Here is a 13,498-nt window from a genome sequence, read left to right on the forward strand (position 1 = left end):
ATAATATTAGGCTTTCATATGATAATGGCAAATAATGCCCTCTTTGAAAAATTGCTGACTGGTAATGAAAGTCCTAATCAGATTGTGGATGCCCAGGACCAGGAGGTGGGGAAACTCTGCCAGTGACACTCTTGTTCCCCACCCCATTAGCAAACTTGGAAAACTTGACTAGAAGGGTGAGTCTGAGAGAATTTATCTTACATGAATTTCCAACGGAGCCTGTGGGGTTGCTTTATAAAATGAGAAAGTGACGGTTTAATAAATGCTGGGCCACCGGAGGCACTTTCATTAAAGGCTTTCTCTAGGCAACATCAGGGTGTTTGGGTTGCCCTCCCATGCTCCCCGGGAACACAAGCACTACCTCTGTGAGCATTGGCATTGCGTGTGAAGGCATGAAGAAAGATGATTTGATTTGCCTTTCAGGGCACCAGATAACACCACTCCAGCTAGAATTAACATTCCAACAAGTTTACTATCTTCAATTTGCATGCAAAATTGCAAAAAAATAAGGACACTTGGGAGGAAAAATCTGTTGAAAGTTATTCCTATCCCATTCATCTATAGCCAGGTCCATTTTCTTCAAACTCTACAGTATCCTTTCAACAACAATAAAGGTACACAGTGTTTGTAAATAAACTGCAAGGACTCAAGATGTTTGACAAGATGTGGAAGTCGATCTCTTCTGTAAGGAACATGACAGTGAAAATGAATTTTTAGTGTAATTTCTAACGTCAGTGGTTGCATTTTCTAGAGAGGCAGGGCACACAGGCGAGATTCATAGATGCTTTCATCCGTTTCAACGGACTTACCATCTGTGTAGGCTTCTCTGCGCAGATGTCCTGGCTGGTGTTTCTGTTTCTTGGCTGGTCTGGCTTTCTGCATTACAGCAGCACTCACGTTGCTGTCGGTAGACACAGGACTGGTAGGCCGCGGGCATTGAGATGCGTGAAAATGTCGGCGGCCTGAGGTAAGAGCAAAGAGCAGAGCCAAACTCAGCAGTGAATTTTAACCACCACAGGAACAACGAAAAATATTAAAACTGACACCATCTTTAAGAAAAAGAAACTAATCAAACCTAGCAAAGAATAGGCTTTTGGTTAATGTGGTTATCTATCTATCCGTCAAAGAAAATACCAAAACAAAACAAAACAAAAATGTTTTCAGGCTTTTTCTTTATTTTAAATACCACAGTAAAGTTCTGAAATCTGCCCTTTCAAAATTAATTATACCTATTTATTAAAGAGAAACACTCTCAACTATGTTTGCAACTAGCTTCACCGAAATGCTCTTCCTGAACAAAACTATGAATCTACTCTTCGCATAATGCATTCAACGTTTATTGCTTTCTCTAGAGAAGCAAGAACCAGAGTGCTGCAGAAATGTGTGTTGTAAGAATAAAAGTACTAATCATATTCCTGTTTTAATTAAATATGTATTTGTGGCATTCTTTGAAGGCAGACTCTTCATATCGTAATATCTTCTGTTCGGCTGGTCCTAAATCGATTTAGGTCACATATCTGACTTTCCACAAATTACCTACCCCCTTTTTCTATTTCAAGATTTTTTAAGGTGCTGAATATCTGGGCAACACCTTGAAGACTTTTGTTCTTTTTGGTAGTGGTAGAGGTAGTTTGAGGTTATTTGCATTTACAGGTGCAATATCCCCAGGTACAAGTGCATTTAGCCATGGGACATTGACTTCAGCACTCTCAAGTTCTCTAGTCATCTCACATAGATGCTGTGTTACAACAGGTGCAATCAACATATTAACTCCCTAGTGGCACTGATCTTTTGCTTGACCTTTACTGTTTGCATTTTCTAGCAAATTCAGGCACAAATCCAGAACCTTCTATTACTCTACCAGGAACTTCAAATTAAAGCTAGACTATATGTCTTTTGTCTGTAACTAGGAGAAGTCACATATAGTGAAATCAACACGCTTAAAGACACTAACTGAAGCATATTAAATAACAGACATTAATGCAGCCAAGCGAGAAGCAATGTGATTGGATTATTCATTTATATTAACTTCAAGTCACATGATAGTACCATTATTTCCTGAAAACAGGCAGAGGCCAATGCATGTTCAGTTCATTATAATTATGAGTCAAAGAAAAACCAGAAGCGCCACTAAATTACAATATAATAAAATATTAAACCAAACTCTCCTTAGCCATGATGGAGACTATTACGATTAAAGTTACATGTCCATGAAAACAGAGAATTAGGGCTGAGACTGAACCCATTTTTCATTCTATTGTGTAAGATCATCTACTGTTCATAGACCCTGAGGCATAAGGGCATTTACAGATGAATTTTCAATGTTATTTCTATGTTTCGTTGGTTTAATGAACTGAAACATACCCTAAAGTGCAATCTGAATGCAATGGTTTGAGATGCTTAATTTCACTTACTTATTTTTATTTCACGAAGGATGAAAAAATAAGATACAAATGTTATATATAAAGCTAGATATTCTTTATCTATTAAGAAACGTAATTTAGTTTGCATATTTTATTACATTTACTAGCTACTGCAGAAAAGGATACTGGATTGAATTTCATAAAATACAGACCTGGCTAAAATAAATAATATACTTTATAGAAATAAGTTTAGAGATTGTAGATATATTTTCCTGAAAAACATTCTTGATAAATAATATATAGAGATGACTTCATGAGTTATATTATTTCTGGATATATTCTCTTTTGAAAGGCAGAGGGAGAGCCAAATAGAGGTCTCACATCCCACTGGTTCATTTCCCAAATGCTCACAGTGATCTGAGATGGGCCAGACCAAACCTGGGACTCAGGAACCCAATCTGGGTCACCTATACAGGAGGTGCTTGAGCCATCACCTGCTGCCTCACAGGGTGCACAGTAGCAGAAAACTGGAATCAGGAGGGAGCGGGGGCTTCAGAGTACAGTCGGGACTTGCACTGAAGCATTCCAAAATGGGATGCAGGTGTCCCAGGTGGCCTCTTAACCACTCGGCCAAATGCCTGCTCCTCAGAATATATTCCACACTAGTAGAAAATAACCAATCCTGGGGCCTGCGCTGTGGCACAGGTTAATCCTCCGCCTGCAGTGCCGGCATCCCATATGGGCGCCGGTTCTAGTCCCGGTTGCTCCACTTCCAATCCAGCTCTCTGCTGTGGTCTGGGAAAGCAGTGGAGGATGGCCCAAGTCCTTGGGCCCCTGCACCCATGTGGGAGACTAGGAAGAAGCTCCTGGCTCCTGGCTTCAGATTGGTGCAGTTCTGGCCGTTGCAGCCATTTGGAGAATGAACCAATGGAAGGAAGACCTTTCTCTCTGTTTCTCCCTCTCACTGTCTGTAACTCCACCTCTCAAATAAAATAAATCTTTAAAAAAATAGAAAAGAAAAGAATCAATCCTAGTATCTCAAGAGAATATGAAAAACTACCAAACTGATAGTGACTGAATGAAAAAAATATGGATTTGTTTCTTTCTCTAAAATATAGATTTTACAATATTTTATGCTATTCTTTTTATTTTCTTGGCTACAAGAAATACACATGCCCACAATATGTATATAAATGGATGTGTGTGCATATGTATCCATTTTATGTACACAAATGAAAAGTGTGTGAAAATACCAAATGCTTTCAATTTAAATTCTTTCTCATATTTTCTAAACAGGGTTGGGAGGAGAAAGAGACAAGTAAAAATATTTAAAACATAATAATAGATATATGTTAATTAAAAATGAACTATTGGCAATGAAACAGGAAAACAAAAAATACAACAAGAATGTGAATTCATTTACTTTCCCAATAATGAAACATTTATGCTTGAAAATATACACATATTACAAACACCTTTCTACTTTGTCAATTAAATTAACATTCATATTTGGGAAGACATGAAGACAGACAGGAGAAATAGCACAGTTTTCAATGGCTGAGTATCCTACCTGAATATTTACCTATTTCTCCTGGAGAATTCCTAATTAAATATGGTAAGTTATCACAATACATTTATTTATCTGGGTAACCTTCTGCATTAAAACAATAACAAAAACTTCCATTAGTTTATGCACACCTTGAAGAAATTATATAAATATGTGTAAAAGAAGTATCCATTTTTATTTGAATATGTGTAAGTATACACACTGGTACATGACTACTATACATACAGGTGAATGACTACCCCAAAAATGAGGACTTCCTTAGGTAGCCTCCTACCACTTCTATTATATAGAATTTTACATTAAAATAAGATGGGTGACTGTGAAAGTCTTTTCAAGAAAAAAAGAATAACTGGAGTCAGACGTATCCATGGACCTTGGTTTCCACAGGCAGCAAAGACAGTAAACACAGTGGCATCTACTAGCAGACACAAGATGATAGGAGATCATCAGCCACTAGCACACACAATACATTTTCTTTTCCAGTTTGGTGAAAACTGTATGGCTTACCGCTCGCGTCTTGCATTTGACGGCGTGCCACTTTTAGACCAGCATACTCTGCTGCCGCTGCGACTGCCTGGGCGAAATCAGCATCCGTGAAAAAGGAGCCGTCGGAAGAACTAACGCTGGAGCGCCCGCTGGATATGTTGTCCTCCTCGGACGCTGAACCCCAGCCATTGATCATGGAGCCAGTGACAGAGCTCTCGAGGTCCCCAACACTTGAGGCAGGGGTCTGCTCAAGACCACGTAACAAAAGCCTTCTGGTTTGCATCTTGGTGACTTCCATGTCGGCTTCATCTTCTTCCTCTTCTGGTGCATCCGTATCCATATCTGAGACAAGGGGTCCAGAAATGTAGCCATAGGTGTGTGGTGGGGATATCGGCCGTGGGGGAGGAGGAGGACTCACAGGCTGTCGTCTGCATGAAGATGAATAAACAGTGTGGCTTAACTCATTGTTTATGACACAAAAGGACAAGAAATTCACGTCTATGCACTTGAACTTTGCTTCAGTTGAGCTAATTTGTATAGGAAAAAAACCTGGAAATCACCATCCATATGTCTATGTTTGATTTTTTTTTTTAGAATAGTATCTTATAACCAGAGACTTTCCTGGGCTACCTTTTGATTCAAGTTTAATAGAACTACACTCACCTATATATATATATATATATATATATATATATATATATATCTTCCTATGTTTTAGCAGTTGGATTATATTCAATTAAAAAGAAGAAAGTAATGGTTATTTTGGGAACACACACCTATGTATTGGTCATAGAGTTTTAAATATTGTCAATAGTTAAGTACTAAGAAGACAATACACATCAAGCCTGAAATAGCTCCATAAATATCTATTCCCTTCACTTTCCATCATTGCCATTTCTACTATTCCAAGCAAATGGAACCATCCGTCACCATAATAAAGAGGAGAATTTCATGAGATTAAAAAAAGCTATATATCCAGCATATCACACAATATTCTTTAGTTTTATTCTATTAAAAAGACTATGGTAGTCAAGATTTACTGATTTACTCAAGAGTTTCACAAAATTTTATTAGCTATCTTAAACTCTATTGCTTTAACTACTGTTGTCATCTACCTGTTTAACAAAATGTTTAATGGTAGTTTCCTGATGTCCTACAACTAGTTAAGGATCAAAGTTGAGTACAAAATGAAGCAGCATCCAACAGTCCAAGTTCACAGAGTTTGCAATGACTGCTTTCAATCATATTTTCACAGTCTTGTTGAACAGCACTAGTTAAGAAACAATAAGATGACTGAGAAGGGAGACAGCATTTGCATTCAGAGTAAAGCAAGGTTTGGGAAAGAAGCTGTTCTTGAGAGGAGACTCCTATGAGAATACATCCTTCAGTATCCAGGGTGGATCAGGTCCAGAGCCCCCCTGAAAAGCCCTCCTTGATCCATTCTCTTATGTAATATGGCAGGGTAGTAGCATATAACTTAACATATGTGCTTCTGTATACTTTCAATCATTTATTAATTAATTATTTATAATTTAATAAGTATTTAAATTAATGAGTAGTTTCTTCAAATAATTAACAGAATGTAAATGCTACATAAAAGGTTGTTATACTTGTTTAAGGAATAATGAAGAAAATTCTGTACATGTTCAAACATCATTTTTTTTTCTCAAATACTTTTAATCCACAGTTGGTTGAATCACTAGATGTGGAACTCATGGATATAGAGTATGACTGTAATCCCTCAATTAGCAGAATGCCTGCCAAAAGGGAAGACAAAAAATGACGTTGATTGGAGTACCAGCTAGTTGAAATTTGATTCCCAATGTAACTGCGCTGAGAGAGGTAGGGAATTCCATTTCTCTCCTCACAGAAGCTGAACTTTCATCTCTTCCCTCAACAGAAGCTGAAAACTTCCCACACTCCAGGACTATGAGACAAAATTAATCTCTATTATTTGCAAATCACTGAGTCTCGGGTTTTCTATTACAGCAACAGGAAGTAGACTAAGTCAGTGATCTGCTCAAAAGTCTCAATACTCTAAGCAAGGTTAAAAACATGATGTGGGGGTGGGCACTGTGGTGTTGTGGTAAAACCGCCACCTGCAGTGCCGGCATACCATGTGGGCACCAGTAACAGTCCCGGCTGCTCCACTTCCAATCCAGCTATCTGCTATGGCCTTGGAAAACAGTGAAAGATAACCCAAGTCTTTGTCCCTGTATGCGCATGGGAGATCCAGAAGAAGCTCCTGGCTTCAGATTAGCTCAGCTCTGGCCATTACGGCCATTTGGGGGCTGAACTAGTGGATGGAGAAATTCTCTCTCTCTCTCTCTCTCTGGCTCTACATCTCTGTAACTCTGCCTTTCAAATAAATAAAAAAATCTTTAAAAAAAATGAGGAAATGATGTAAAGGAAGACAAAAATATGGAGGGGTCATGACAATAACTCAACAAAATGTTGCACCCTGGAGACATAAAGTGGATAGCCCGCTAAGTTGAGCACTGATGGAGGTAGTTGAGATGAGGACCGAGTGTTATCTGTACTCTCCACAGATTGGGAAGCTAGGAAAAATAGGGCATGTATGGAAATGTCTTAGAGGCCACTGAAGATACTGCTGAATCAAAGACTACACAGGCCTGGAGATGCTGCCCAGAACTAGGACCCTCATCAGTGAGGGAAGTTGGTGCTAGTGCCCCTACCCTTACTCCATGAGACTCATAGAGAACTGAATAGTCATTAGAGGTAATTAAGGAGAAGAGTGGTTCTTTGTCTGCTTTGCCAGATTTTTTTGCTACTTCTTTGGTTTAGTATCTAGAAAAGGCGGGAGGAGGGTAAGGGTGGAAGATGTCCCCTTCTCCCTGCCACCGCCACCACCACCACCACTACCACCACCACCACCAGACACTACATTCTGCAAGAGATGACTGAGAATGCATAATTAACCTTGTAAATCAACAGGACTGGAAAGCAAGCAAACAAACCAAATCTTAGGACTTAACTAAGGTCAAAACCATACAGCTTCTGTGAGATCCTTACTATAGAGAGGGAAATTAAGTTCAACATGGCAGTTTTTAATGTCTCAGGAGATATCTCAAAAAAACTGTTTTCTGTGTTTTACTCCAATGAATAAATAAACTTGTTTCATTAATGCAAGTGGAAAACATCACAAATTATTAAAATACTACAATTAAACAATTAAATAATTTAATTCTCATGATATTTGAGTTGCCTTTTTTTTTTGAGTGAGAGACAGAGACACACACAGAAGGATATCCCACCACTGGTTCACTCCTCGGATGCCTGCAATAGCTAGGGCTGAGCAAGAAGATTAGAAAAAACCCAGGTCTCTCAATGCCTGACAGGGACTCAACTTCTTGCGTCATTACCTGTTGCCTCCCAGGTTGTACATTAGCATGAAGCTGTAATTGGGAGTGAAGCTGAGACTTGAACCCAAACATTCCAATATGGGATAAGAGCAAACCAACCAGTAACCACTGTACCAAACAGACATACCACAGAGCAGTTTTAATCAAAACAGCATGATAGTGGCCAAATAATAGAACATGTAGACCAATGAAACAGAATAAAAATGCCATAAATCAATCCATGCATCTGCAACCATCTTATCTTTGGCAAAGGAAGTAAAATCAAACCTTGAGTTACTTTATAAATTATTATTTTACACCCAAGGTTATTGAAATTCAGAATAATTAAGGACCTTCCTAAAATAGTATATCTAGTTTGTGTCAAATGCAAAATTTAAATTTAATTTTATTTCCACAGCTATGACCTTCCTTCTAGGATACACACATATTCGGAGACATAAGTATATATTACTATATATATGTATATATATATATGATAGGAGAAATATATGCTGCATACACACTATATTATATTGTGAGTACATATACATAAACACATGTAAGTATATATAATTATATGTGTATTTATATACATTTACATACACAGAATTGTCTAACATACTGTATTATTTTTCATTTCTGGGTGGCTTTTAATGTGTTTGTGTGTGGCACTAGAAGACATATAAAAAAATGTGCCAATGCTGAAGTTATTTAGAGGATTAAAATGGATAATTGCTTCAATATGGAGTGTGTTACACACATAGGAGAAAAGCCATTGTTTAATTTGGAATGCAATAAAATACCATACTTAAAAGTTAATTTACAGCATTTTTCACCATGCACGTCCAAAATACCACAAGAAACTCCTTTTTTAAAAGACATATTAAGGCTTATTAGCTCAAAGGGGACTGTTTTGACCATCAGTAAAGGGATGTAGAATAGCAACTTCACTATGAAAGGATTCCAAGATTGTTGTGTTTGGATAATTCACGTTCTGTAGAGTAAAAATATCTTCATGTTAAACAAGGGCTGGCTTTTAACTACTACCACCCTGTGCAAAAGCTGAGGAAACACAGAAAAATTTATTCAAACCATCTGTAAATAAGGCAAGCCCAGAGAATGTGTGATAAACATGTACAGTTTGAAATATGTAATATATTCTATTTGAAAACAAAAGCTATTTCAAGATGCTGCATTCAAGTGGGACTTGTGGCAAATGAACCTCCCCCCTCTAAAATTCTGCCCCTGAGGAGCTTCAACGACTTCTGAAATAACATACAAGCATATGACTGTGGATCACAACACTCTAGGCTCCCGCAAAAATGATGCCTTCATAAACATGTTCAAGAGAAAAAGGGAATGCTACCATTAATTTATGAAAGCAGGTGTTGATACAATGCACCATATAGCATTTACAGGCAGAAGACAAAAGGGGATTATCCACCCATAACTTGGAGCTTTTTTTTTCCTAACACTGATACAGAGTCAATTCATTGTATAATGAACTATTATCCAGTTTGTAAACAGACAAGATATTAATTTACCTTTGCTATCTCATTTCTTTTCTTTCCAACTACATCCTATTTAATTTGACTGTTTTAACAGAATATCAGTAAATTCTCTATTCCATACAGGAAAATTAGTTTTATTTTTCAAGAGTTTTTTTTTCTTTATACCAACTGCAGCAAGCTCATGAGTACCAGATATTTTTTGAAACAATGTATGTTAAATTATATTATTTAATCTAATTATATTATTTTCATAGTTGCCTGAAAAAAAAGAGAAAAAGGGTCCTTTTACATTTTTCACTATTTCCTTAGTTTTAGAAAAAAGTGAAATGCCCTAGAAATTCATTAAAATGTTAAATATACCATATGTTCTCCCTGATCGGTGACAACTGACTGAACACAAAAAGGAAACCTCCTGAAGTGAAATGGACACTATGGGAAACAGTGACTTGATCAGCATAGCCCTGACTGTTAATGAACAACTTAAGACATTATCCCTCTTAGTAGTTTTTTGTCTGTTCTACTTAATATGACTGGTTTAATTCTGTAATTAATACAGTTATTCTTAAGTGTTGAAAATTAACTGAAATGTGATCCCTGTTAAACATAAGAGTGGGAATAAGAGAGGGAAGAGATGTATAATTTGGGACATGCTCAAGCTGACTTGCCCCAAATGGTAGAGTTAGAAACATACCAGGGGATTCCAATTCAATCCCATCAAGGTGGCATGTACCAATGCCATCTCACTAGTCCAAGTGATCAATTTCAGTTCACAATTGATCATAATGAAAGGACTAAGAGTCAAAGGGAGCACATAAACAAGTCTAGTACCTGCTAACACTAACCGATAGAATAAATAAAGGGGAGAGTGATCCAACATGGGAAGTGAGATACTCAGCAGACTCATAGAATGGCAGATGTCGTAAATAGCACTCTGGCCTCAGAATCAGCCCTAAAGGCATTCGGATCTGGCTGAAAAGCCCATGAGAGTATTTCAGGCATGGAAAGCCAAGACACTCTGGCAAAAGATCTCTGTGAGTGAGATCCCAGTGGAAAGAACAGGTCTTCAAAGAAGGAGGTACCTTTCTCTGAAGGGAGAAGAGAACCTCCACTTTGACTATGACCTTGTCTAAACAAGATAAGAATCGGAGAACTCAGAGGGCTTCCATAGCCTTGGAAACTCATGACTGGAGCATAGGGAGATTACTGATGCCATAGACAGGAGTGTCAATTTGTAAAGTCAACAACAGGAGTCACTGTGCACTTACTCCTCATGTAGGATCTCTGTCCTTAATGTGCTGTGCATTGAGATTTAATGCTATAACGAGTACTCAAACAATATATTTCACTTTGTGTTTCTATGGGGGTGCAAACTGTTGAAATCTTTACTTAATGTATACTAAACTGATCCTCTGTAAAAAAAAAAAAAAAAAAAAAAAAGAAATTATCAACTCCCAACTTGACTCTCACTGGGATTAAACATGACAACAGGTCTGATCTGATTTCATCATCATTTAAAAAATATCATCTATTATTTTTCACTTTATGTTTCTGTGTGGGAACAAACTGTTGAAATCCTTACTTAATGTATACTAAGCTGACCTTCTGTATATTAAGATAATCGAAAATGAATCTTGATGTGAATGGAAGGGGAGAGGGAGTGGGAAAGGGGAGGGTTGTGGGTGGGAGGGACGGTATGGGGGGGAAGCCATTGTAATCCATAAATCGTACTTTGGAAATTTATATTCATTAAATAAAAGCTTAAAAAAATATAACATTAAATATAAGATAGTAATGCAAGTTCTTAATGCCTATCTAATTAATATTGCAGTGCTATAATGGTTTTAGACCAGTAATTTTAAAGTTAATATGCATAACACTACATTTTAAATGCCCTTAACCCATAAACATAAATGTGATAAATGTATTTATTCTGTAAACATTTACTCTGTGCGTACTCAAACTCTCTGGTAGATTTTGAGACCAAAGAGATCACAAGCAATATCTATTTAGGAAACGTGTTATACTCTAAGACATGCAAGGACTCAACCCTAAGGCACCCTTATTAATACCACCTAACTACATATCTTGCCACATCAGACTGTATTTTTCTAAATGTCCATAGAGTAGCTTCTATTCTAAATGCTCTCCTCAAGTAAGAACGTGCAATTTCCCCATCAAGGGAGGCAGTTTAGTGCTATACACTTGAACTTGAAGGGAGCCTGTGACTGCTTCAACCAGTAGAATGTGGTAGAAGTAAACAGTGACCCAACTCCATGTCAGACTCTTCACTGGCCTGGGAGCTGCTTCTTCCTGACTTCTTGGAGGCCTGGTTCCAGGTAAGGAGCATCACTACTCTGCCACTCCATGTTAGGAGAAATGTTAGCTGTTTTGTCAGGTGTAAAGAAGGGGACTCTGTGAGAAGAGAGGCCAGGGGCTCTGTGACATAAGATAGATGGCAGAAGAAAGTAACTTCAAAAAGCATCCCCCAACCCCAAACATCCAGGCAAACTGTGGATCGGAGATTACTGCCCCAATTCATCCTTTCAGAATTCTTTACTCATGGGATTTTGAATTAAATAAAACGGTTCTTTAGTAGCTTGTTACACAGCAGTACAAACTGGAACTCGGGGACTGTGTTAGGAATTTAGTTAAATAAAATATATATGGCCTTTGTCTGAAGGGGCTTGTAGCCCAGTGGAGAGGACTAACAACTAAGAAAGCACACTTTGAAAATGCAGTGTGAAGCGCCATGACAGACAACATACAGGGCATTATGGGAGCACATGAAAGTGGCTCTTATTCCAGGGTAAGGATGTCAGGAAAAGATCCTGGAAGAATCAGCCCTTTAATCTTGCATCTAAAGGATACAGAGGTGTCAGCTCCAAAAAGAGAGGGGGTGATGGTATTACGGGAAGATGAGACAGCATATGCAAAGATGTTGAGGTGAGCAAGAAGCGTGCTCATTCCAGGAACTGGAAGAAACTGAGAGTGAAGACAACACAGACAGTGATGGGGGAGTGGCGATGGGTAAGCTCAGAGAGGCACACAGGGTCAGATCACAAAGGGCCTTGATTGCTACATTAAGGAGTCTTGCCTTTATTTTAAGGGAAACGGGAAGCCATTGAGAAATTTAAACAGTGGAAAGACTTGATCAGCATTGCATTTATGAAAATGCCTCAGCACAGTCCGCGGCAATGGATTAGACTGAAGAAAGGGCAAGGCTAAAGGCAACAGGAGCACTTAGCTGAATATTACTGTAATGCAGGCGAGAGAAAATGGCTGTCGGAACCTGGAAAGTGCATTTATGGCTGGAGTTACATGTGCCATTCAGAAGGATAGTGAAGCAGTAAAGATCTGTGGGAACAAGTACTTGGATATTTGAGTCTACAGCTCTGGAATGAGATCTGTAGAGAAATAGCAATCTAACTCTAATGAGTGCATCATTAGAGAAGTGGCAGGATGATACGAAACAGAACTCATCCACCAATGTAGCAGGTATTCAAATGGGTCAAGGGATACAGAAGAGGCTTTGTTCCAGAACCTAACTAAAGATCAAAGTCACAACATTGTATATAATGTCAAAAAGATGTTCATAGCACACATAGTCAACACTGGGGGAACTGGTTAAAAGAATCACAGTACACACTTAATATATGTCTAAATAAAAAAATTATCAATATAGAAAAATGTACAGGGTCAGTGAAAAGAGTGGTTTGTAAAATAACATGGGCATATCAAAAACTCAAGCACTGTGAATATATATATATATATATATATATATATAAAGAGAAAGAACTGAAAGATATTTACTCTAAGATCGCAACTGTGTCTGTTTTTGAATATATAGGTCATTGGCAAGTTTATATTTTCCACTTTGTTTATACGTATTTTCAAACTTTTTATATTAAACATATAGAACACACATTCATTATAAAGACAGTAAAAGGGTTTTAAAATTATTTATTTATTAACAGGCCAGAAAGAGAGACAGAAACACAGATACAGAAAAGCAAGCCTCCATTCATTGGTTCACTACCCAAAGGCCCACAATGGCCAGGGTCAGCTGAGAACTCAGCCCAAGTTCCCCATGTGAGTGGTCTGGACCCAAATATTCTAGCCATCACCACTGCCTCCCAAGGTCTACATTAGCAGGAAGCTGGACTTAGGAGTTGGAGCTGCAGATGTGACCCAAATGTTCTGATGTAGGAT

At 38.0% G+C, this 13,498-nt stretch overlaps 1 protein-coding gene across 7 annotated transcripts in view; it reads right to left on the bottom strand.

Moving 5' to 3' along the window:
* Positions 1–13,498, bottom strand: part of ROBO1 (roundabout guidance receptor 1) — a 1,247,412-nt gene that overhangs the window by 18,549 nt on the left and 1,215,365 nt on the right. For all 7 annotated transcript variants that reach the window (XM_089330676.1, XM_089330673.1, XM_089330675.1 and 4 more), the window contains 2 exons: positions 4,438–4,844; positions 810–962 (listed from right to left, as the gene is read on the bottom strand). In XM_089330676.1, the coding sequence (XP_089186802.1) occupies positions 810–962; positions 4,438–4,844 (560 nt within the window). The remainder of the gene's footprint in view (positions 1–809; positions 963–4,437; positions 4,845–13,498) is intronic.

Source organism: Oryctolagus cuniculus, chromosome 4 (assembly GCF_051225735.1).
Source record: "Oryctolagus cuniculus isolate XC-2025 breed Fujian yellow rabbit chromosome 4, ASM5122573v1, whole genome shotgun sequence".
Lineage (NCBI taxonomy): Eukaryota > Metazoa > Chordata > Mammalia > Lagomorpha > Leporidae > Oryctolagus > Oryctolagus cuniculus.